General features: G+C 50.2%; 2 protein-coding genes across 11 annotated transcripts in view; one reads left to right on the top strand and one right to left on the bottom strand.

Annotated features, from left to right (window-relative positions):
- Positions 1-81: 81 nt before the first annotated feature.
- Positions 82-16,731, bottom strand: ACAD10 (acyl-CoA dehydrogenase family member 10). 10 transcript variants are annotated; one of them, XM_068910741.1, is made up of 16 exons: positions 16,005-16,463; positions 15,747-15,902; positions 15,564-15,668; positions 15,264-15,412; positions 14,118-14,312; positions 12,349-12,507; positions 11,409-11,568; positions 10,832-10,973; positions 9,374-9,442; positions 8,017-8,198; positions 7,291-7,441; positions 5,895-6,040; positions 4,606-4,779; positions 3,328-3,692; positions 1,208-1,279; positions 82-899 (listed from the first exon to the last, which is right to left on the bottom strand). In XM_068910741.1, exons 5-16 carry the CDS (start codon positions 14,256-14,258, stop codon positions 786-788), a joined length of 1,875 nt encoding a protein of 624 aa, XP_068766842.1. In that variant the 5' UTR covers positions 14,259-14,312; positions 15,264-15,412; positions 15,564-15,668; positions 15,747-15,902; positions 16,005-16,463; the 3' UTR covers positions 82-785. The 10 variants fall into 10 exon arrangements, with proteins under 10 accessions (XP_068766842.1, XP_068766836.1, XP_068766838.1 ...); XM_068910735.1 differs by lacking the exons at positions 15,564-15,668; positions 15,747-15,902 and adding an exon at positions 16,638-16,731 and having other exon boundaries at positions 15,950-16,188; XM_068910737.1 differs by lacking the exons at positions 15,564-15,668; positions 15,747-15,902 and adding an exon at positions 16,638-16,713 and having other exon boundaries at positions 1,208-1,276; positions 15,950-16,188.
- Positions 16,692-23,824, top strand: part of BRAP (BRCA1 associated protein) — a 16,744-nt gene continuing 9,611 nt past the window's right edge. The window contains exons 1-6 of the mRNA XM_068910744.1: positions 16,692-16,921; positions 17,183-17,341; positions 18,115-18,316; positions 19,167-19,356; positions 21,009-21,122; positions 21,680-21,828. Of these exons, the coding sequence (XP_068766845.1) occupies positions 16,840-16,921; positions 17,183-17,341; positions 18,115-18,316; positions 19,167-19,356; positions 21,009-21,122; positions 21,680-21,828 (896 nt within the window). The 5' untranslated portion in view covers positions 16,692-16,839. The remainder of the gene's footprint in view (positions 16,922-17,182; positions 17,342-18,114; positions 18,317-19,166; positions 19,357-21,008; positions 21,123-21,679; positions 21,829-23,824) is intronic.

The following is a 23,824-nucleotide window of genomic DNA, read 5'->3' as shown; positions in this document are numbered from 1 at the left end:
GGTAAGCTGTAAGAGGCACATCCCACTGTCCCCAATGTAGTGTTCCCAACAGGAGCAAAAGGAGCATAAAACACTGAAGAGTTGAACTTGTCGCTCTATCAGGCAAACTGAAGCAAGCAGGTCCATCACTTTAATAGTGAGTTAATACCAGATTACAAATAAAGAGCCTAGGAATTACGACAATCATGCCCATGATTCTGTTTCTGCTGCTGGTCTCTGTGAAGCACTGAAAGCCTCTGTTGATCTGGGCCACATTGTCCCTGGTCCCCAACAAAACCCAGACATATCCACTGCAGTCATGGGGCCATGGGGTCTTCCGAGTTCTTTCCAGCCCCAGGGAGTTAGGCACTGCCTCAGCTTCAGAGTCTCCCCTGAAGCCAGAGCCCTCGATGGCCTGATTTGACTCCTCCTGCCGCTGGCTAGAGCCTTTTTAGCGGCTGCAGGTGGCAAGAAGTGTTGTGCTGAGTGAGAAGAGATGCCTTGCTCTATTCTCTTTACCCCCAAAATCAAGGCTTGCACCCCAACCCTGTCATTCCTGATCTGCTCTCCCCCTTGCAAGGCCGGTGTTGAATGACTGCAGCCTCACGGTCCAGGGACGGATTCTGCCCCACCATTAATGAGCCTGGCAATAAAGGCACTGAAACTAGATACCAGATAACAGCAAACACCACTGAAATTCAGAAGCTCCTGGGCTGCAGTTAGCACGACCTCTCCCATGCCAGGGCGGTGGCTTTAGCCTCATGTCTGAGGCTGCCCAGTGCCGCGGCTAGCAGCTCAGCTCCAGTTTAGCGAGCACTGCCCTGTGAAGCACATGGGACCTTCAGGCAGACGCAGGGCCAAGGCCCAACCAAAGCACCATGCTGGGGATCAGCACCACTGAGATGCTCTGCTCCAGAGACCTGCGTGAGAATAAGATCAAAACTCATGCAGGGCAAGTAAGGGACTGCAGGGCCAGGGAAGCCTGGCAGCAAATGTCCCAGCTCTTTCTGAATGCCAGGAATGCAGTGCTGGAGAAATGCCCTCCTCTGGCAACAGTGTCATGTTCTCATCCCACAACAGACAGGACAAATCACCCCCCATGCTTGTGGACTCCCAGATTGCAATGCCTCATTCCTGGTGCAGAGGCAGCCCCAGAATGGAGGTTTGCACTTGTTGCTGCTGCTTTATTTGGGCTAGAGAAGGATGTTGGGTGTATGTGTCTGCTTACCTGGTTAGCCTGATCCATGGCCCATACAGCCATCGCTGGAGCTGCTGCTTTGGTCATGGCACGCTCTGCCTGCTGGAAGAGGATGAGACATGTTACATCCTTCTAACTCCCCCTAACCTGGTGCTGTCTTCCCCTGAGAGCCAGTCCTGGCTCTTCCCCAGGCATGATTGCCAGCTGCTGGGTGCGCAGCTGCGTGCCGTGTGCATGGGCCAGACACATCCACATTTGCTCTGGAGGTAACCTGAGCTCTGCTCTGCTCCCCCAGAGAGGATCACTGCAGAGATGGGCTGCCTTCCAGCATGCAAGTGCACTGCCTCCCTGCGCGGGATGTGGCACCATCAGCTGAGACGCCTTTTCAGCTGTCAAAATGCCAGCCTTACAACTCCCCCAAAGGCATCACTGCTGCTGACGGTGCTGGGAAGAGCCCCAGTCTCTGCAGTGCCCCCTTGCAGTGCAGGAGGAAGGCTTGCCCTTGCCCTTGCCCAACTTACAAGTGCTGTGACAGACCCAAACCAGGACTGCACAGCTGTTTAATGTTTTACTGCGTTATCTTTCCTCCACAGGCAGCACTGCTCCTCCGCCGGCCTTCACAACACGCTGTCACAGCAAAGGTTGACAACGCGAGGATCATGTTAAGGGAAGGAGCAGTGGGATAGAAGGGGAGATGGCAGGGATGAGGGGCTCTCTGCTCCCCCAGACAAAGAGCAGTATCTCCACCACAAGCTCAGGGCATTAAGCAGAGAGAGCGCAGCAGTCCTGACATTCAGAGATGTGCTGACTCTCTCCCAGGTCTGAGGAACAGAGTTAGGAAGAGAGAGGAGGAGATCTGCCCAGCTCAGCACTTCCAAGTTCCCTAGAGCTGCTGTTTCTCCTCCTTTTCTGCCTTCTCAGGGAATCAGCTGCTGAGCAGCCTGAAATGCAGATTCTTGCTGGTTTCCGCCTGAGCACAAGAAAATGCTTCTTAAAGGCTGAACAACCGATGGGATTTCTTTTTGGCAGCTAAAAGGCAGTTAAGTAACATGCTAGAATTGGATAATGTCACTAGAATACGTTAATAATATAACCTCAGTAGCAACCCACAGATAGCAGTGTTTGCTTTCATGACACATTCTGCGAATGATTACTCAGGACACCACTCCCGGCAAGTCTGTTTACAACACCTCCCAGCCCAGAGCTGCACGCACCCTGAGCTGCACCATGTCCACCAGCAGCACTGATTCCACTAAGTGGAATCATCAGGTGGTTCGCAAATGCCAGGAAGGGGACCTCGGTGTCCTGCTACCTGCCTAATGGCCCAACTTGCCTTGCATTGGCAGAAGAGATGTGTAATTAAAATACTACAATTCAAGAGACCTGGTGCTGGTCCCATGTTTGCCACTGACCCATGGCGTGACCATGGGCAAGTCACTGACACCTGGGTTCTGCTTCCTCATCACCACACCACGAACAGCCAGTGTCCCTCTGCTTCAGAGATTCAGGGCTGGAGCAGAGGTACCTGCTCTGGGCCCAGGACAAGCCCAGGACGGTGGCAGGAACAAAGTCCAAGAGGCATCCCAGCGCCTGTACTGCTGAAGGCCTGATCATACCCTTATCACTGGGCAGGAGGCTGTTTGCTGATGGGGGTGTCTGCAGGGAGAGCTGCTGCCAAGGAGAGCAGGATAAGAGAACAAAAGGGAACAGAGACAAAAGGGAACACACAGAGACAGCAGTGATGCTCTAGAGCCCTGCCAGGAGAAAGGAGTGACCGAGAACTGGACTGGCAAGCACTGAAAAGCCCAAGCCCAGCCAAGCTCTGGGGACTCCATCAGCTTTAGTGGCAGCATGTGCTGATCCTGCACCTTGGTGGAGCAGTGCCAGTGATTATAACTGGCCTGGCATTAATCTGTTCATCTTGGAAAGGAGTCCTGGCCTCTGAAATCGCTGCTGCCCACAACATGAACTCTGCCACCTGAACACTGTCAGCAAAGGAATCTTGCCCCCTTGCTCCTAGCTGTAGGGCTCTACAAGCAAAGTGTTTGATGTGGTCAGGAATGCAAAGAGCACCCAGAAGCATGCCAAGAGCACTTACCTTGCTGTAGGTGCAGCAAAATAAGGTCACTTCAGGGAGGAAGGTGACTCACCTTAGGTTTTTCAAGAAGAGAACGTGGAGTCCATCTGGGCTGGGAAGTCTGGCAACCCCACTGGACAGCTATGACCCTTTCCAGCTTGCAGTAAAGACCCTGGGCTGTCCCCAACAGGCTGGTGGGGGAAATGATCAGAGGGATGTTGGGTGCATGAACTGCCCCAGGATGTGGCTGGGTAACATAGCTCCTGCTGAGGAACGGCCCAAGCCTGGTCCGTGTACTGTAAGGTCGTATGAAAGGCTTCGTGGTGGGAAGGCTGTTAAACACACGGAATCCTTCTTTTATAGCAAAATCCCATGCCAGATCAGCCACGAACTCTGCATGCTCCCGGCTGCTTTCGCTTGGGGCTGGCCTCGCACGGTCTGGTGACAAGGGAAGAATTGGACACTTCTGCTGTTATGCAGTCCATGTTTTGGAGCCTCATCCCAAACACACCCATGTGCCCTAACCCAAGCCAGCCCTGCAGGGCTCCTCTCTAAGGAACAGGAAAATAACATCTTGTCTTTCTCTGAGCACAATTCCCAGGTCAGACCTGATGTATGCAAATAAACTTCACTGAGACTTCACAGCAAGCCCCTCCTGAGTCTCTCTGCTAAAGCTGGTGCTTAGTCTGAAAGTCTGAGAGCTCCACCTGTAGGACACGTCTCTGAACTCTGGCCTCTGCTCAGTTCTCCCGTGAAAGAAAAGTGACAACACAACAACCTCTGATCAATGCAAAAAGCAAACAGTAACCTGCATCCAGCAAAAAGCAGCAGATGGGGAAATGCCTTATTTGTGCTCCTCTTTGGCTCTTTCTTCTGTTTGCAGGACACAACCTGACTGTACAACACAGTCTGCCTGAGAAGTCAATGGCCTCACACCTTCCAGAGCCTGTGCTGTGTGTGGGGGGAGCTCTGTGCTTGAAGGATACTCTATTCCCATCCCTCTTCTCTGCATGCAGCAATAACTTGCTGCACATACACTCCCAAACCACTCATCTCCAAATGCAGAGATAAAATTAGATCCCTCATTTCAACCTCTCACTTCCTACAGAAGCTCTGTGATGAAAACTCAAGACTACCTGTGTCTCCTGCAGATCCCAGTATCTCCCAGGCTTTGCTTTACTGCCTGCAATTTGGGAGCTCTCAGGATACAGAGCCACGAGTGCCCAAACACTGCAGCACATGCTGCCAGCCTGACCTCCCCTGGTTCAGCCTGAAGGTTCTCCCTGCACAGATGCACAGCTGGAGGCAGCAGCCTGGTGCAGAACAGGGCTGGCGTGACTGGGTTCCTCACCTGTCAGAGAGCGTTTGTGGAGTCCCTGCAGCATCACAGCCCGTCGGAAAAAGACAAAGGCCATGTAGAAATTCCAGTTCTCGGGGCGCTCCACTCCCATGTGGCTCCAGTACATCTGAGAATATTCCTCTGCTGTGGGGACTCCCAGCTGCCCCAGATCGCTCTTCCCCAAGCCTGGAAGATGCAAAGGGGCAACAGTGAGTCAGTAGACAGCAAGGAGCTCAGAGCGTTCTAGGGATGCTGTGAGGCTTGTGGCAGGCCCACGCAGGCGGTGGAGCAGCGGAGACAGTCGCTATTGTCATTCTAAGCATGGGCTGATCTGATGCACCTGCACCCACCTAGGACCAGTGCCAAAACAGCTCTGGACAGCTGAGGACAAAACAAACATGACAGGCTGCTAACAGCTACTGCAGCCTACGTGGGCAGGGGTAGCTGACAGGGCTCTGCTGGGATGCGACTCTCACCTATGCAGGAAACATGTGACTACAGTAATACAGCCACAGTTGCCCTTCATGTAAGAGAAGGAATCCAGCACTGCTGCCATGCTGTCTCCACATAAAAAACAATGGATGTTTGCAACCAACCCACCTAGGTGAAAAGTATACGAGAGAGTTTTCTTTGTTGGGGTGAGACTGGGAAAGCAGTGGCTGGTGGGCCTTCCTCCTGTATGAGGGAGTAATTTTCCTAACTTTACCCCTGGATTTTTCCTTTAGCAAGTGTATAGCTTCATGGACAAAATTGTTCTGGGCTGGCTTAGTTCACAGCTTGGTTCTCCACCCAAGGGAGATCTGTTTCTTCTCATTCCTCTGGAAAACAAGTTCCCAAGTTTTACAGCTGAAATGAGAGAGAAAATAATCAAAATGGATTTTTAAATCCAGATTTGCAAGCTGTGAACCAGTGTCCTCCCCTCTGGGGCCAGCCCTGACACCACTGTTATAAAGGTCCCTGTTCATGAACAGGGTGATAGAACCATCTGGGAGAGGGAGCACATGGCAGAGTTCGCAACCAGGGCACCTTCTCATCAAACGGGTGGCAGATCCCAGATAAACTGGGGATGGGGTGGCCACAGCACGGCAATCACTGCACATGCAGGAAGATGCCCCTGCCCTGGAGGGATGGGGGAGGTTCTTCAGGGAGAGCAGAAATGGCAGAGTAGGAAATACGGTATGAGTCCTTTTCAAATGCAATGAGCCCAACTGTCAGCTGAGCTCTCCGGGCAGGAGCCAGTCTGTTTCTGAACTCTGATTCCTATCTCCATTTGACAAACGTGACTTCATCCCTCTCTGTACCTCTCAGTGTATCAAAGTGAGGTGGCAGGAGGAAGGCCATGCAGTTATTTGCCACATCAGAGATGGGATCTCCTAGAGTTGAAAACTTCCAGCCAAGGACAGCAAGGACTTCTGGCCTCTCTGGATGAAAAACCAGGTTATCCAGCCTGTATCAGAGGGAAAAAGAGGTCAGAAAAGTTCCAAGAGGAGTTAAAAAATGCCAGTGCTCAGCAGCAGTAGGTGCTTTCCAATGCTCTTTGCTCTGTGCAAAAATTGCTTTGGGAGGCTGCACAAGTGAAACATTAATTCCTGCAAGCATAGGTCAGGAAGGGCTGAGATTATTCAATAGAGAACTCCTTGGTTAATAATGAACTGAACTGTGCTTTGAAGAATGAAACAAGATGATTTGGAGTCTCAGAGCATTAACAGATGTTATAGGACAGCCTAGCCAAAAAGCGATGCAGGCAAGGCATTGTTCAGGGGGATTTGCGTCTTTTTAAAGCATACAATAACTCAAGGCCCTGCACTGTTGCATGCTATAGATTTTGTTCAGTACAGCCTTCAGCGGCAGTGTGACTCCCAGGAGAGGGCAGCAGCCCATTGAGGAGGAAAAAGAGAGGGCAACATCCCTGCCAGGGTGCAGAGAACTCATCCGCTTCCAGTCACACAGAAACTGTGCGTACTACACCTTGTCAGAGGCAGCCTTGGCCCAGAATTGACAAAAACCTACGCTGCAGCCTCACAGCCCTAGTTGCCAGGGTCTGACAACATAAAAAGAAAAGTTCTCCTTGCTGAAGCAGCTCTAGGCATTCCTCACCTCTGTGCACAGCCACCACACTCCTTGGTGACTTTATCCATAACACTGGCAGCAGGCAAGTTTTGCCATGCATCCTGCAGCATCTCACCAACCATGCAAACTCTTTAAGCACCAAACATCATTAGCAACTTGCATCAGAACTGATTTCTGAATAGCGCAGAAATGGTTTATGATCCCCAGCATTAGACCAGTGTTTGCAGTAGTCAGGACAAGAAACTCTAAAACGCCAAGCAGGCAGCAAGGTTGGAACCAGATGGCAGGAGTCCAGGCTTTCAGTTCTTTCCCTCCATGTCCTGCTCTAAAATGGGCACCAGTTTAAACTGCCACAGATCGGCAGGAAGATAAACATGGGGGAAAACATGGGAGCTGTGGGTGCAAGACAGCACCAGCCAGAGCTCTTGGGATACGTTTCTCACGAAAGATGCAAAGGGCTCCCGGCATTCCTCGATCTCATTACCAACCTGACCCAAAGCACGGGTTTCAGACTGCTCTGAGGTTGCTGGGCCAGCCCAGCTCAGCATCTTTTTAGGTCTTGCCTATTGCTTTACACCCTCTCCCTCTCTACTCTCTGTCCAGGGAGTGCCATCAGCTAAGCAGTACCTGAAATCACCATGCACTACTGTTGTCTTCTGGGATTCAGGGAAATGCAGAGGCAGCCACTCAATGAGTCTCTCCATAGCTGGGATAACATGAGTTTCCATAGCTCGATACTGTTTTGTCCAGGTCTGAACTTGCCACTGAATGTAATTACCTGCAATAACAGAATGAAGGTTCTCAGGGAGAAGGACAGGCACAAAGAAGCTTCGAAACAGATGCGTAAAAGGTGCAGGCAGAAACAAATAGCCAAACAGGTCTCCACCCAGCACCCTGAGATAAGCTCCAAGGATTTGACGATTATTTCCAAGGGTCTCCTACATTCGTTAACTAGGCTCTGGATTTGATATGCTGATGCAAATAATCCGATCCTGGACAAAAATGTAACTTCTCCACCAACTCTCAGAAGCTGAGATAGCCCTGCAGAGAGACTGGACAAGCTGAGGAAATTTAGTCAGAGACAGCAGCAAGTAAGTTACTCCTGAACCCCCAGCGCAGCTCTTGCTAATGGCAGGAAACTCTGGGGACTACAAAAGGAAAACACAGACCTGGAGGATCCCAAGCAGCTTTCCACACCCTCCCAGCAGGCCTGGTGATCAGACACTCTGCTGCACACCTTCCTTCTCCCATCTGCCACCAAGTTTGCTCAAGTCCTGTACCCAAACCTGTCCCTGGAAATGCTGATACCCAGGAAGAGAAAGCAGCGACAGAGGATAAGTAGCCTTCTCTCACCATGCTCCCCATAGTCCTCCAGCTTGGCTGCTCTGAGGTCTACGCTGTGGATCTTGGAGAGGACCTGACACATGGCAGCATAAGTAGCCCTCCGCTGGCTAGGCTGCAGCCCGGGGAGGGAGATGTCCCTGTAGACTTGGCCAGCACAGTGCTCCATCAGGTAGAAAGGTGTGCCAAGGGTGCTGGGGAAGCAAGGTGGAACCAGCATGTCCGAGGGTAATCCTGCTCCCTGCCGCTTCGGAGAGCTCACCTGTACCCTGCACATGACCCCAGGCCCTCTCTATGTGGCACAACAAGCAGCCTCAAGAGCACTGCTATGTGAGCACTCCCTCCCAGCTGTGGCCTGGGCTCAAGCCTAGCTCAGACCCCCCGTCAGTGTGGCAGGGCTGTAGCATGCTCAGTCCCGGTCCCTCCAGACCGAGGAAGCAGAGGTTGGGACCAGGCACCAGCTGTCTCCCTGCTCCCCTTGCAGCGTGTTCTGGAGCTTGGCTGTCAGACTGCCTGCAAACATCATGAACGGTAGACACACATTTAACTGGCAGTGCAGACAGATGCTTTACTACAGTGGCCAGCAATCATCCGAGCAGCTACGAGGAGAGCTAGATTCTCTCCCTAGTCCCCCAAAGACTGAACTACACAGCATGTCACTCGCTGCTATCACATCTTTAGATCATGGGGCAAGTCTGAGGTCTGGCAGTTAGAAAAATCACCTTCTTATTGGAAACTTGTGCATTCCGAGCCAGAGTCAGCAGGAAGCCCATAAAACTGTTTTATGGCTGCTTTTCAAAGGAGGACAGCATTTTAATTAACTGCTAAAATAAGCACACACCTAAAACAAGCCAAATAAAAATGTTACAGCCCTTTGAACTTCTAGAGGCTCCTCTAGCCCAAGACTAGGCAAACACTAGTTAGGCCACTGCACTTTCGTGAGGCCTGGCTTGGGAGACACAGCAGCTCCTGGGACAGATCCCAGCAGCTGTTTAAGAGCACGCAGTGATGCTAAACCACAACTGAGTATGGAGAAGCCAAGGGAAGGCAGGAAAGAGAGACAGGGGCCAGAACCACTCTGTAAAGACTCTTACATAAACAGCACTAGGAGTTGCAAGCCACCAGAATCTCATGTTTTAAAATCAACAGCCAGGCCAGGGATCCTCCCGGGTCAACAGACCCCTTGGCATCCCTGGAGTCACTGTGTCTTTGCTGTGACAGTCCACACAAAAACCCCTGTTTGCTTGTCTGGGTTCTCACACCTGACCCAGCCCTGGTGCGAGTGCCTCCTTCTTCTCTTTTCTCCTTGCCTTTGCGGGGCTCTGGCTGAAGTTTTCAAACCAGAGTGAAAGCTGAGGGACAAGATTACCTTCTGTCCTCACAGAGAGCAAGTACAGTGGGAACAGGAACACCGGCCTCAGAGAGAGCCTTCAGCACCCTGCCAGGGTAAGTCAGAGAGCCATGTCAGCACAGAAAGGCATTAGGGAATCAATACTAGAACTGCATTTTTGCTAGGCAGATGCACAATATTAGAAAGACTCCCATGCTCAATGTTAAATAGATTAAAATAAACCGGCTGGGGCTAGGGGAAAGAAACACACCAAAATCTTCATACGGCCGAGTGCCCCAGGATCCATCCAACATACTCCCTGGAAAGCCAAGGAGAGAGCACAACAGCCCCCAAATGTCCTGCTGCTCTGCTGCTGCTGCAGAGGTGTGTGGCAAAGCAGTCTGGCTTGCAGCACAGCCCCACGAGAAAGGGGCTAGCCCTCAGCTAGGCTCCTCACCGCTCATTTGCAGGCTGTGCTGCAGCCTGCCTCCCACTCAAGGTGCCAGACACCACAGAGCGTAAACAGCCAGGCAGCTCTACCACACGAGGGGGCACGCTGCTGGGCACGGGCTGCTGAGCAAGGCCCCCCACTCGAAGGAGTCCTGGGAGGGGGCACACAGCCACTTACTACCTGCCATGAGACCCAGCACATGGGAGCTCACGTGCAGGAGGAAAAAGACCCGAGGGAGCCTGCCCTACTGTGAGCCAAGGGGAGTGAGGCGGAGGATTGGCTGGGACCTGTGTCCGACCATGCATGTGAAACTCCCAAGTCAGAATGCAAATCGCCCTCTTTGCAACCAGATTGAGAGGGAACAACCAACATGTTTACTTGGCAAAAAATACTGCTAGCCCTTTAGTTAACAGAGGAGGCAACAGCAGCAGTGCCTCGCTACGCCTGGCTGGACACCAATTCAGAACAAAGAGTGTCATTCTGGAACCCCACACAATGCTCTTTAAATGTGACAAGAGGAATGTGCCCCTGTCTATCAGGCAGGATCAGTCCCTCTTTCCTCCAGGAGTCCTGAGCTTTCAGATAGTCTGTTCTCGTGGGACACAGCAACTTCTAAAGGGATTCTGCTTCACCTGACACGGGCTGGGAAAGCTGTGTTATGCCACATGGCCCGGGAGGATCCACAGCGTGGGAGCGGGAAGGGTGCCTTCCACAGGGGCTTTGAGCAGAGGGTCCCAATTGCGTGCGCACCCCCAGCTGCAGGGCAGCAGCACAGCCTTGCCTCTCGATCCAAGATAGTTCACACTAGCTGTAGCAAATGGACAGATCACAGACTGGGATATGGAGCTATGCTGCAAAATGCAGGGAAGGACAATGTGGGAGGCAAGTGTGTGAATTGTGTGTGATCTGGTCCACTTTTCTGTGGACCAGAAAAGTCAAGGCTGTAATACAGCGCTGTCCCTTGGACAGGTTTGCTGGGAATCTCCTACAGCAGTCTTCACCAGTCAGTTGGCACCAGGAACATGGCAGAGCAGCTGCCTTCTCACCTGTACTCCCTTGCAACAGCAGGGCCTGAGGGAAGCACATCGTCAGAGGACTCTTTCTTCAGCACTAGCGAGCGATCTCCAAACTTGACATAGTAGGTCAGAGCAGGCTGTCTGTGGCCAAACTGCCGTAACATCAGTGGACCTGAACAGTTGCGAGTAAAGGATTAGCAGACAGAAGTGTGGGCTGGAATTATTTTTTACCACCTCTCCAGGGCTAGTTTCCCTTTCTGTGCTTGGGGCTGCAATCTCATTTGCAGCAACCAGGAACCTACACGTTGCTCCCCTGTCCCAAATCCCTGAGGGCCATGGCAGTAGCTCGCAGATGGCAGTGGGCCAGGAATGTGCCTGGCATTTCTTTGACAACTTTTGTTCAATCCCTCCCACACAAGAAAGTCCCAAAATGTTGCTTCCCAGTCCAACAGTGAGTGATCACTGAAACTTAAAAGGCTGCAATATTTGCTTGGAGGGTGAGAAGCCCTTTGTTAATATTTTCCACCCATCTGCCATATGATGGAAAGAGTCAATGGCTCCAGGATATGTGAGCTTTCAGGCTGGAGAGCAAAAAGCACTGCAATACCTGTTGCCTGGCCACTGAGGACATTTTCAAGGTACTTTTGGAGATGATTTTTTTGGATCTCCATGGCTGGTCTCACTGAACGAGTATACGGAACAAACCCTTGCAAAGGAAAACCCAGATAGGTTTCCAGCTCTTTGAGAGCTACTTCTGTATCATCAACCTGAAAACAGGAGGGAGGGAGAAAGATTGGATGACAGAAGATAGAGAAAAAGGTCTGCACACTTGTGATGCATTTATCTGTGAGTCCAAAGGCACTGATCTGCTAAGACATGCAGGCATTCATTGGTCAGTCCCTGCCAACATGAAAGCCATTACCAACATTTGCGGAGCCTCCTGCCTTGGTCTCTCTCCTGGTATGTCTGGAGACATACCAATTCCAATGGCACAGGCACATCCTTGTGAGCTTGGGCTGAAATAAGAGCTGGAATTGCCTGTGTGCACAGGGAGCAAAGTTCACTGTTCTCAACTCTCCTGTGCTCATCCTTCCCCCGCTGGTCCCCTCACTGCAGTAAAACTCCTTTCCTCATTATCTCCAAAGCCTCCTAGGGGTTATCCAGCCCCCAGATGACAGGTACGTGAAGCCTCAGAGCTTCCAGACGGTTGTTAAATGCCTCTTAAAATCTCATATTGGATAGACGTGGTTGTCTCAACCATATGGCTAAGGCTGCTTCTGTAATAGGGAACTGAGGTCTATAAAGGAAAAGTGACTCCTCCAGGGTTACGCTAGTTGTAGGGTTTAGAGCTGTAAATGAAACAGGCCAGGGCAGACTCTGCCAGTAATGCTCCCCTTTGTCCTGTAGGAATAATGACAGGCTAAAGCGAAAGGCTTAGCAACATGGGTCTGCCTCTGCCATTTGAAGTCCTGAGCCATTCGAGTCAAACACAGTTTCTGGACTTAGAAACTACACCCAAAGCCTATCCTGATTGCATTGCTTTGTACCTTCACTGTTTTAATGCCAAGCTGAGCTGCTGCCTTGAGGTTCTGGCTGATGTCATCGAGGAAGATGGATTCCTGGGGCTGAACTCCCAAGCGCTCCAAGCAGAGCTTGTAGATACGAGGGTCTGGCTCGTACATTCCTTCGCGGCAAGATTCAACTATCTACAGTGACAACCAATAGGTTACGCATGAATCTACTGAGATCACAAACACCTGAGCAGTGTTGCAAACAGAGGAAAGGAGGGTGGAAGCGAGATCGACAGGCAATGTGTGAAATGCAGGACACAGGGAGCGGAAGGCTGACAGAGCTGGCTGTGATGTGATCCAAGTGACTGTGTGGGTGCCAATTGCCTTGGCTGTGGCTCTGTCAGCTCAAATAAGCTAAACAGGACCAGCTAGGCCTTGGATGGAAGGTATCCAAGGAGATGTCATGATGCACGTGACTTAGTGGATGTCCCAGAATGTGCCAAAGCAATTGCTCAGTGCTGTCCAAGGAAGTGCTGGAGTACACCACCTTCCAGATAGTCTGGAAAAGTGATGTCCTGGCCATTACACCTTTCAACCATGCCAAGGCAATCTTCACAGCAGTAGAGATGTTGACCCTAATCATCTGCCCAAATCTGGATCAAGAAAATCTTGAGTCAGTCCCTGAATATGCACACTGTCCTCACAATCAAAAAATTCAAGCAGTGTTTCATCCCTGAACTGACAGACACCCTAGGAATAGAAATTAATCTATTAAATAGATGTAAAAGCCAGTCCTAATAGAAACCCACATTTCATTCACGTTTTTTCATGAATTACTGCACATTAGTGTTGTTGCCTGCCATTACACAAAAGCCACATTGCATGAGAGATGACACTAGACAGGCCATGGTTAATAAAGTGCTTTGAAACACTCTGGGATGAAAGGTACCACAGATCGTAACAGAGCATCACTATCCCAAGAGAACTCTGACACACCAGTGTCGCTAGTATAATACACAGAAAGCTGAGTCAATAATGATATAATTTTGACAAGATGACTTTAAGTAGTCCTGGATTTTCAATGGATCAATTTGATTCTTCTTCACATATTTTTTGTGTCTCATTCAAGGCTATAAAACACATTTAAGTCATGAATAAACCCCTGGAATTCAAAGATGTGAGTTGGGACGCAGAGAAAAGCTGATTTTTTATCATGCTGAGCCAAGTCCTCTCACCTGCCTGTTAAGTCACTGGAAGCAGCCTTGAGCTTCCTGGCTAATCTTCTGCTTCATCTCTGCAACAGCTAAGTAGTGCTGGGAGATGGTCTCTGCCTGCTCATCAGCACCAGCCCAGACAGAATGGCATTTTAGGCTACTGGGATATTTGTAACATAGGGGATGCTTTGCAATTCTTTGGATGAAACAAGCTTTTAAAGAGTAGAAACTAAATATATAAGGTAAGCAGGGGCACTAAGTAATGATACTTGTTTCCTGTATAGTGTTCCAGCTTCTAAGTCCTTTATCGACTTTGCTGTCTCTGCCTATTACACATATAGGTGTGGCTGTGTGAGCATTTTCCCAAGAACTTTCTAAAGGCACAGGTACCTGCCACTCACTCAGACCTTCTTCGAAGCCCAGCAACTACAAAGAATTACGGCAGAGACGTTCCCACAGAATGCTACATTTATGTCTGCTAAAACATATTGCTGGTTGCCGTTCACCTGGTATCTGCATGTAAAGAACTTCAGCTGATGCTTTCTACAGAGCTAGATAGAGAAATGCATTTTGAAATCTGTCCAGGCTTACCACATCAAACTGCTTTCGGTCTAGGGGCAGAAAGCTCTGTCCGTTCAGCAGACAGAAGTTGTTGCTTAGAACAGCTGTCTTAAGACCTTCTGCACGGATACACCGTACTGCTTCTGCCATTATAGGGAGCTGTTTTATCATCTCCTTTCTGATTAAGTCCAAGAGAAAGGAATCCACTGGAACAGCGACATTTGCCTAAGAAACCAGAGAACCCCCCCCCAATAACGATAATTAGCCATAAATGGTTTTTAAGCAGTGAAGAAAAAGCGAGAAAAGGAGTGGCTGGGTGGGTAGACTGCCTGATCACCTTATCTTGCTGTCCCGCTTCCTTTGGCAGTGGAAGGCAGCCAGAGAATCTTTTGCCTTAGACCAAATAAAATGGAGCCCTCAGGTTACTAATTCTACAGAAAAGCAGTAAAGCTAAAGGACGCATTTGGGGAAACAGAAGTGCACTAGAACTGTGCCTGCCACTGAATCAAGGTAGGTTGGAGTTAAATACAGTATTACCATTCAGCAGGCAGGGAAGAAACTTGCATTTTAAACTGAGCTGTTTCAGAAAGACTTTATGGAAAAGAGGACTCTTACATTGTGATCCTGGAGCTAGTAAACATAAGCTGTGGCGGAGAGACTTCTCCTGAGCCTAAGAACCCTTCCTAGAGACCATGGTCACCATCCACCAGGTGTGTCCGTGCAGGAAATCAGCAGCAAAAGTCTTTCAAGTGGTCTCAGCCAGAGAGTCGAGCAAAATAAAAGAGGGGATGTCTTTGTGATGGACTGCCTGTGACTTATCACCTTTGCTGATCCTGGAGATCTCTTGATATTAGAAAGCTATGGAAGAGGCAGGCAGAAGCGAAGGCAAATTCTGCTCGTCACCTTGTTTGGGTACCAGAATGATGAGGGCAGTGAAAAATATGTCCCGATCAGACAGCGATGCTTCCTAGATGTCTAAGAAGCCTTTTAGGAAACTGCACTGCAGACGGTAAATCTGAACCCCCTCTTGTTCGAGACATGAAGCATGAACAACTAGCACAGAACATTTACTTTTAAAAGCTCCTCTGTCCTCACTGAACCATGATGTTCCCACATTGCAGGATCCCATTTCCCTGAGTCCGGAAGCACAAAGAAAGCAGATGGGAGATGGCTTACAATCTCAAAGCACTGCTGTCCAAATTCCTGCAAAAACTCCACAGTCGTCAGCTCTCCTCTGGTGTACTTCAGAGAGGGCCTATTTTCCCCTCCAGTGAGTACAGCTTGTTGGACAGTGCCAGCTGGAATACAATTCCGGACCTCCCAGTCTATATAGAGAAAAGTAAGAAAGCCAGGAGAGAGCGCATATGGCGTCGTTAGAACTGGGAAACTAGTTACAAATCTCTCTACAACCCTGAAATCCGATTCAGAAGACACAACACCAGCACTCATGAGACATGCTGGACTGAGGTAATTTACCCAGCTGCAGAGAGAAGTAGTTCTGGCATCCCCCAAGGCAAAGCACCTTGTCCTCACTTTAGACGTGGTACCCTTGCGGTGAAAACACTAAGTCCTTAAAGCGTCCTAAAGCATGGGGCACCAGCGTTAGGTGGTATCCGTCAGTGTTATTGTTTAATCTTTAGAAATGTTCAAGGCCCTGACCTGGGGTTGTCAACAAAATGACGAGTTGTGGTCAATGCTAATACTGCGGATGGTGTAATTGGTTGTGCTGGGCAGCGGTACCATCAAAGTCACTGCAAGCAAATTCTTGAATACCTTGCTGGAACCACCGATGAAGAAACGTGAAATTCATTTTGCCTGTATGCATAAAGATCGCACAGGGAGATGAGGATGAGGCTACGCACCTGCAGCTACCTTGTAAGGGGCAGGCAGAAGCACTCCGGTTACGTCAAAGATTACCGCTTTATACAGGCACGATCTGGAACACCTGCCCCGGACCAACCCCAGCGCCGCACATGGCACGGGCTGGGGGATGCCGGCACCCCACCAGCACGGGGCACGGAAAACACGCCGCAGGTACATGCTGCCGGCCGCGCAGAGATGGGAACCGCTGTAAAAGCAGAGTCGCGGAGGCGCGCTGTCACTGGAAAAACAACACATGTGGCGTTTGAGCATCGCCACGCAGCTCGTGAGCAAACGCGGCGCCACGCGATGACTTTCGGACCAGCCGTGGCTGCTTTCAGGGAAAACGAAGGAGATTTTTTTTTTCCTGCCCTTTGGCCAAGGCCGTGGGGGGCCTTCCCCAACCCCCCCCCCCGGGCCTAGCGGCGTTGCCATGGCAACGGGGCCTGCTACTCTGGCGCAGGCCTGCCTCGGGGGAGGGGGGGGGAATACACCCCTGCTCCGCTCCCATCACACCCCCTAGGGCCACCTCGGGGGCGCTGGGGCTCGGGGAGGGCCCGGAGGGGACATACGTCCCCTCCGGGCCCTCCCCGAGCCCCAGCTCCCCCAGGCCCTGCCTTGCCAGGAAGAGGGCAAGCTTCAGTGCCCTTTGACCCCCCGCCGCCGCCGCCAAGTCTCGCGAGAACAGGCCTGGAAGTCGCGCGAGAAGAAGCCGGAGCCAAGTTCTTCTTCCTCCTTCGGCCGCCGCCGCGACGTCACGTCGCCGCTACGTCACGGCGGCGCCGGCGTGACCCCGCCGGGGTCAGAGGGCAAAGGTGCGCGAGGCGGAAGCGGCGGCCTCCTCTCCGTTGGCCTCGGAGCGCGGCGGCGGCGGCCCGCGGTGCCCGGGCCCATGAGCGTGTCCCTGGTGGTGATCCGGCTGGAGCTGGCCGAGCACTCGCCGTCGCCCGGCGGCTTCGCCTATAACGCGGCCGGTGAGTCTGTGCGGGCCCGGTCGGTCCGTTCCTCTTCGCTCCCACCGGGGCACCGGGACCGGGGTGCGGGTCGGCCATGCCCCGCGGTGGGGGAGGGGGCTTTCCGAGGCGCCTAGGTCCCCGGGGAGAGGTGTGGGGGGGGTCGGGTCGCGGTGTTTGGGTCCCCGTGAGGGTGTCGGGGTCCCCGGTGGGTCCCGTTATCCCCTAGCGTCGAGGCTTTGCTCCCGCCGGCCCGTCCTAAGCTCTCTCTTCCCTGCGCAGCTCCGGAGATGGCCGCGGAGAGCACCGGGGCGGCCCCAGCCGCTGTCCCAGCCTGCTTGGAGGGGAAAGGCCCTGGGGAGCGGGCGGCCATCCTCCACCAGCACCTCGGCCGCAGGGAGATGACTGATGTGATCATCGAGACCATCCAGCCCCGGCCAGGTACCAGCCTCGCGAGGAGGAAGTGCCGGGTTTTCGGTTTATGGTTGTTGCCCACCCCCTTGTATAAAGTTCCTCCTTAAAGTGGAAAGGAAATGGGATGCTCCCCCAGGCATAAGGTCCTGTGGGTGACAGCTACCTTAGGAATATTGGGATGGTTAAAACTGGTGGATTTGCAGGTCCTTAGTCAGTCATCCATGTTAGGAAACAATTGGAGAAGTTAAGGATTGTGTGTTGGGGACTGGATAGGAAAGCCAGTTCTTCCTCACAAGCGTTTCTCACTACATAAAGCGTTAATTTATTTTGGGCTGTGCTGCCTGGCCCATAGGAGTCAAGTGTTTCAGCTCTACAGACGTTACGTTCCCTGATAGGTGGGAAGCTTAAGGAGAGCAATGCCAAGTCCTGTCAAAGGCGCCACGAAAGCAGAGCAGAAGGACTAGCGTGCTGCTGTGTGGCTCACCTTGCCCGTACTCAGCAAACCTGCCCTGGTTGCTTTGTGTTTGTGTCAGTGTCTGTTGGGATTTGGCCTGGCACAGTACAGAACTTGCCTAGCTGGATTCACAGCGCTGGGGTCCTGCCAGGGGCTCTCACAAGGTGTCTGCCAGTTCCTGAGACACCCCTGGAACAGCAAAGATTAGAGGTGTCTGCTTCTGTTGCTTTCCAGGGATGTAATTTGACTTCTCAGAGTGCTGTTGTGTACATGCAGGCTATGCTTAGAGAACAGTAGATGTTTCTGATGTGCGGTTAGTAATCTGAAAGCTTTTGATTTGTAAAAGATGAAACAAAAGCTGCCATGGAAGGAAGAAAATCTTCAGAGGCTACATCTGCTGAGGACAAAAATAAACATGACGATCAAAGTAAAGAGCGTGAGGCTGCTCCAGACTCGCCTTCAAAACAGCTCCCTGACCAGATTTCCTTCTTCAGCGGGAATCCATCAGTTGAAATAGTTCATGGCATTATGCATCTGTACAAAACAAAGTAAGAATGCTTGACTAATTGTAGCTCTAGTGGGAACAGTGCTCCTGAATCATGCCACCATCCAGAAGGGTGAGTTGGTCACCTGAGAGCTCTGGCTCCTGAGCTGGCTGAGCAGGGACAAACAGGAAGGGTGACTTTTCACCTGCGATGGCAGATGGTGCCTTGCATTAATGGTAGAACTTGAGATTGGCTCAGGTCTCCCAGCTGTGGTGACGCCACTCTGGGTAGAGAGTGCTCATGCCAGGGACTAGCCGTAAGAACATATGACAAATGCTGGTTCCTGAAAGATGGTATTTGAAAGCAGCTTCTTGAGGGATCCCACAGTTAAATTGTGACCTCCAGGATCTTGGCTGCAGGCCTAATGAGCTATCTGAAGCTAGAGATTTCACCCCTTATTTCAGGGATTGCAATTCCACACCGTTCCCTTATAATTGCATGAGAACTTCTGTTTCACGTCTTCCTGAAAGCTATCAGGAGACACAAAATGGGCATTTGAAATAGTAGCAAACATTGCTCACTCATTCCAGGAATAGTTATGAGCCTCTGTGGCTTGCCAACTTCAACTGTTTCTATAGAAAAACAGATGTCAAATTATTCCTGACAAAAACATTGTTTTTTGGAGCTGCCCATTTTAATCCTTTGCTAAAGAGGAATAGTTTCATACGAGTATTCCAAGTACCTACACAACCCCTTGCTTCCCTTTCTTAGTATTTACAAATATGTAAAAGAGGATTGAGATTAACAACAAAATTATTCTAAGAGCTGCAGGTACTGGAAGTGTGATGTATCCAGTTGTGCCTTTGTCCTCCCTGTAAAATGACATGAAGTTGTCTAACTATTGTCTTATCAGCAAGATGACCTCCTTAAAAGAAGATGTAAGGCGCAGCGCCATGCTGTGCATCCTCACAGTCCCTGCTACAATGACCAGTCATGACCTGATGAAGTTTGTGGCCTCCTTCTATGAAGTAATTGAGCATATGAAAATCATCAGAGATTCTACTCCAAACCAGTACATGGTGCTGATAAAGTTTAGCTCACAGGTAAGAGCCAGAGATCCCCTTGTTGTGAAAGGGTTGCCACAGTGTCATGTAGCTGCCGTTCAGGGGTGCTCTCTGGCTTCACTGGCCAGCTGTTAGCCAAGAAGCATTTTACCTGCTGCGAAACAGGCCTGTCCTGTTGCCCGGCGCTTTCTTGGGGCTGCTGACTAGGATTAGACCCACGCTGTGAACTGGAGGCAAGTGTCTGTCGTGTTCTGTCTATTGCATTTCTTGCTGGCAGATATTTAAAAAAAAAAAAAAAAAAAGATACGTAGACAAACCCTGTTGTCTGCTACCTCAGAGGTCAGTGCGCTCTTTCAGTTTCATACTCTGCATAATATATTCTTTCTGCTCTCAAAAAAAGAGTAAGAAGAGGACAGCACGTGTCTCTGCATGTTCACAAAGAGATCAGTACATTGTGCTATGATGGACAGAAGGAACCTAGCCAGTTGGGCTTTGTTTGCCTTTTAGAGAAGTCTTGGCCAGCTTTCCTGAGGAGCTGGGTGGTCTCCCTTCCACTGCCGATATAGTGTGAAAAGGGCAGTATCCCCAAAAACTTAGTCTAAGGGATGAATTGGTAACTAGACATCACACATTGCTGCTCACAGGTCTTCCTGAGTTACATTGCTTTAGGCATTCCCCCTGCCAATTCCTGTGTGGACCCTCTTGTTTGTACCTTCCTTTCTCCCAGCTGCAAACAACATATTCTGGGGTCGTGGAGATGGCTTGGTCAGCCCTTCCCCCAACCACAAATGCTCCATAAGATATTTTCCATGCCTTTTGTGAACATGCGGTACTTGTATGTGTTCTGCATTATGTGCTGTTGACCCAAAGATGTCTTTTTGTATATCACTTTGTATCGACTTTGGGCAAATACCAAGTGCTGCACTGTTTTGCAGCAAAGTCATAAAGTCAATTCACTCTGAATTCCTGTTTCTTAGGAAATTCTCTGAAGCCCTGTCCCCTAATGGCTATCTCTGCAGGTAGCAAGAGCCTATTTCATGGGCCTTTGTGCACCTGGCTGGGGCAACTAGGAATATGGGAACCTGGCATTCAGCTCATTTGCAGCTGGTGGGATCACTCCCTAGGGATAGGGTTTGGGTAGGTCACTGAGTGAATAGAATGACATGTTTGACAGGTTTTGTTTTGGTTCTGCCTCTTTGCAAGTGACTCTCAGAGATGGTTCAGAGCATGCCTGAATTGCTCCCAGTGAAATGGATCCCTTCCCACAGTTCAACTGTTGTTACTTTCCCTGACGCAAGTATCTGTCCTGGAATGCAGCCCTCTCTTCCCCTGTTTTTAATTTTTTTTTGCAAAGACGCCATGCTTTGCAAATGCACTGAAATTGCTGACGAGGGGCAAAACTGATGCTGAACAGAGAAGGGCGTTATTGCTGCTGAGTATTCAAATATCAGAGTAGCCATCGCTGCTGTGAACTTCATTTCTGGACTTCAAGTGGTAGAAAATGGCACTAAACCCAGCGTGGAGATGCAGTGCCTGCTGGCAGGAACTGACTCTCTGAAATGTCTCCTCTGATATCATGGGACTTGGCGCAGGGGGGAAGAGAGGATGCAGCAGATTTCTCCTCCTCTTGCTTGGTAGTGTCAGCTGGAAAGCTTTCTCTTTTTAACTGGCTTCCCTTGGTTTATACATAGGCTGATGCAGATAGCTTTTATATGGCATGCAATGGTCGGCAGTTCAACTCTATAGAGGAAGATGTTTGCCAGTTGGTGTATGTGGAAAGGGCTGAAGTCTTCAAATCAGAAGATGTAAGTTGATTGTGTGGTACTTTTTTTGTGTGTGTTTCTGTATTGGGTTTTTTGTTATGTGTGTGTGGTTTTTTTTTCCCTTGCATTTGAGAGAGTTTTAACAGGATTATTTTGCACTGGGCAGGACGCTAAAAACTGCTTAACATCAGCCCCAAACTCATTTTGTTTCTACTTGGGAGAGTTTGTTCAGTGACTTTATGGGCTTTGTAGCTCACTACTGTGGTGTCTCTAATCTAGAGTAGATATGCAGTAGATCTGATGAATCCAGAAAACTGAAGAAGGCTGGCTGCAGAAGCAGCAGCCCCATTGCGTCTGTGGTGTGGTGAGGAGGATGTGGTCTATTAAATGTGTCATAGATCACTTTTCTTTTGTATCTGGGAAGTTCCTAACCACGGTGTAGACTCACAGGAATACCTAGTAGTGTTTTTGCACCCCACTGCCAGGAGTAATAAGAGAGATTTTAAGACTTTTAAGGTTTTTATTTTTTCTTATGTGGGTGCTTACTATATGGTGATTGGAAGATGCTGAGCAGTTTATCTCTGCCTGTTCTTTTCAAGGGGGCCAGTCTGCCTGTAATGGATCTGACAGAGCTCCCAAAGTGCACAGTGTGTCTGGAGAGGATGGATGAGTCTGTGAATGGGATCCTTACCACACTGTGTAACCACAGCTTTCACAGCCAGTGTCTGCAGCGGTGGGAGGACACCACGTAAGAGGCTTTTCTTTATTTCTACATCTAAAGCCCTGCTTTGAGTGTGGTGGCTACACCACACACACCTGTGGGGCGGGAACTACTGCAAGTTCTAATGTTCTTTTTCCCCGTTAAGGGACTCAGCGAGACATCTCCCAGCCAAAAATATTTGGACAAAGTTTCCTGTGGGCCTTGCTGCTAAGACAACAGGGCTGTTGTGGAGTGATGTAAATCATTTAAAAATGCTGTAGGAAAGAAATAATGAAGCAAACAGCATTGCGTGCACGCTCAGCCCTGTTCCACTCAGTCTTGTGTGTCCATTTGATCATTGGTTTCCCCTGGCTTAGCTGAGGCTGTGCTCTAGGTGGATCTCCACAGCTGGCTGGAGCCTAGGAGTCACCTGGAGAACCCCTCAGGGCAGCAGTCCTGCCTGTCTCACTTAGACACTCAGAAGGATGAAGAGGAGTTGGGCTAGAGCAGCCTGCGAGGGGACAGGACTGGAAAGTGAGACAGAAGGGAGGCAGGGAAGGAAGGGATGATGGCAAGATCGCTCTGTAAATTGGGAACAGGAGGGAGCTGCTCTAGGCAGGCAATATTGTAGAAGGTGAGTATGGGAGGAACAAGGGGAGACCATGTTCCTGGGGTACCTTGGCCTGTCTCTCTGGCTCACTGAGACCCTCTGGCACAGGGCAGTGCTGAGGGTCTGACCTGCATCTGCGCTCTGGTCCAGCAGAGGCTGTGCGCTTGCAGGTATGGTTTGTCCTGTCCGCAATGGCACCTACTGGCCCATCCAGTAGAGTTTTCACTGGGCTCATCTGAATCTTGTTCGCTATGTGACGTGCCAAGAAGATCCGTGAAAGGGTTAACTGAGATGTGACAGGGCCAGTTAACTTTACTAGCAAAACACCCGCCTGTTCTTTTCTCTACTGCTAACCCTTTCCTGTTCTTGCTCTTGCCGTTCTGCACGTTCCCTTAGTTGGAGGTTTCAACGTATCCGAGGCCTCTGCAGAGCTCTTGACTAGCACCTATTGCCGCAACCACTTGTGCGTGTTTTGCATTCTTCCAGACAATGTTTGCTACTTTACTACACATCAGGCTGTCATAGATACTGCAGCAGAAGGTTGCTGAACTGGAGCCCATCTTCACTGTGTTTTCTTCTTTGTTACCAGTACCTCTGGCTGTCCGACTAACCGATAGACCAGGAGGGAGATTTTAACCCTCTCTTTGGGTATCATTTGTAAGCCAAAGTAACAGAACTTCAGTGGGATTTACAGCATTTGTAGCTATTCTAGTTTTTTGGTTGCTTTGCCCCGTAAGTCAAAAACAGTTTAAATTTGGAGCAGTGGAGCTTAGCCAATGTAGCAGCAAGATTCAAAATAGCACTTAAATAGTTAATATAAACCTTAAGAAGAACTGAAGCTCTGAATCCAGGAGACTAGTAGGAGAAAATCCCTGCCCACTTTGTTTAGGCACCACAGAGGCTGTAAGTGCATGAATTTGACTAGGAAGCTTACTGCAATGCAAATGTCTACTCCCATGATTACTTCTATAGCTTATCCAGTAGCTAATGAAAATTACATAAACAGTCCTAGCAGCAGGATCCAGATCCTGGGTTAACTCCCTCCCTAGCTGAGTCTGCCAGTGGTTAGGATTCGGACAGAGGTTCCTTTTGGTCTTGGGTGTTCTGTGTTTCTGACAGCACAGTGGTATAGTTTCATAAAAAATGATAGGGTGCCAGCCGCTGATTCTTCTAGGGTACGGTTACGGGACACCCTGCCGGTAGCTGAAGCTGAATCCCTTGGGGTAGGGATGAAGTTGAAGCTAGAGCTCTCATTTTCTGAGGGATGTTTTAAGTACCAGGCTATCTCTGCAAAGTGTAGGAACCTCCCTCTGTTACTTGGCTGTCTCAGCAGTGTGTAGTTGCAGCATCTTTCCACAACAATGTGTAGCTGTTCCAAAAAACCCTGCACATAATGCAGATAACGGAGAATGTCTAAGAAATAAAGCGGTGATG

Source organism: Struthio camelus, chromosome 17 (assembly GCF_040807025.1).
Source record: "Struthio camelus isolate bStrCam1 chromosome 17, bStrCam1.hap1, whole genome shotgun sequence".
NCBI lineage: Eukaryota > Metazoa > Chordata > Aves > Struthioniformes > Struthionidae > Struthio > Struthio camelus.
The sequence above is the reverse complement of the archived record's forward strand: the minus strand, read 5'-3'. Positions and strand labels throughout refer to the sequence as shown.

Excerpts from the sequence above, each read along its gene's own strand:
- ACAD10 (XM_009677309.2), bottom strand. The coding sequence starts at position 16,382 with ATGGCAACGCCGCTAGGCCCGGGGGGGGGGGTTGGGGAAGGCCCCCCA. Across the intron at positions 8,199-9,373 it reads GCTCTCTGTGAGGACAGAAG|CACCCTTGGCACACCTTTCT; the intron begins GTAATCTTGTCC and ends TTGCTTCCCCAG. Across the intron at positions 1,277-3,327 it reads CTCTTCTTGAAAAACCTAAG|GCAGAGCGTGCCATGACCAA; the intron begins GTGAGTCACCTT and ends CTCTTCCAGCAG.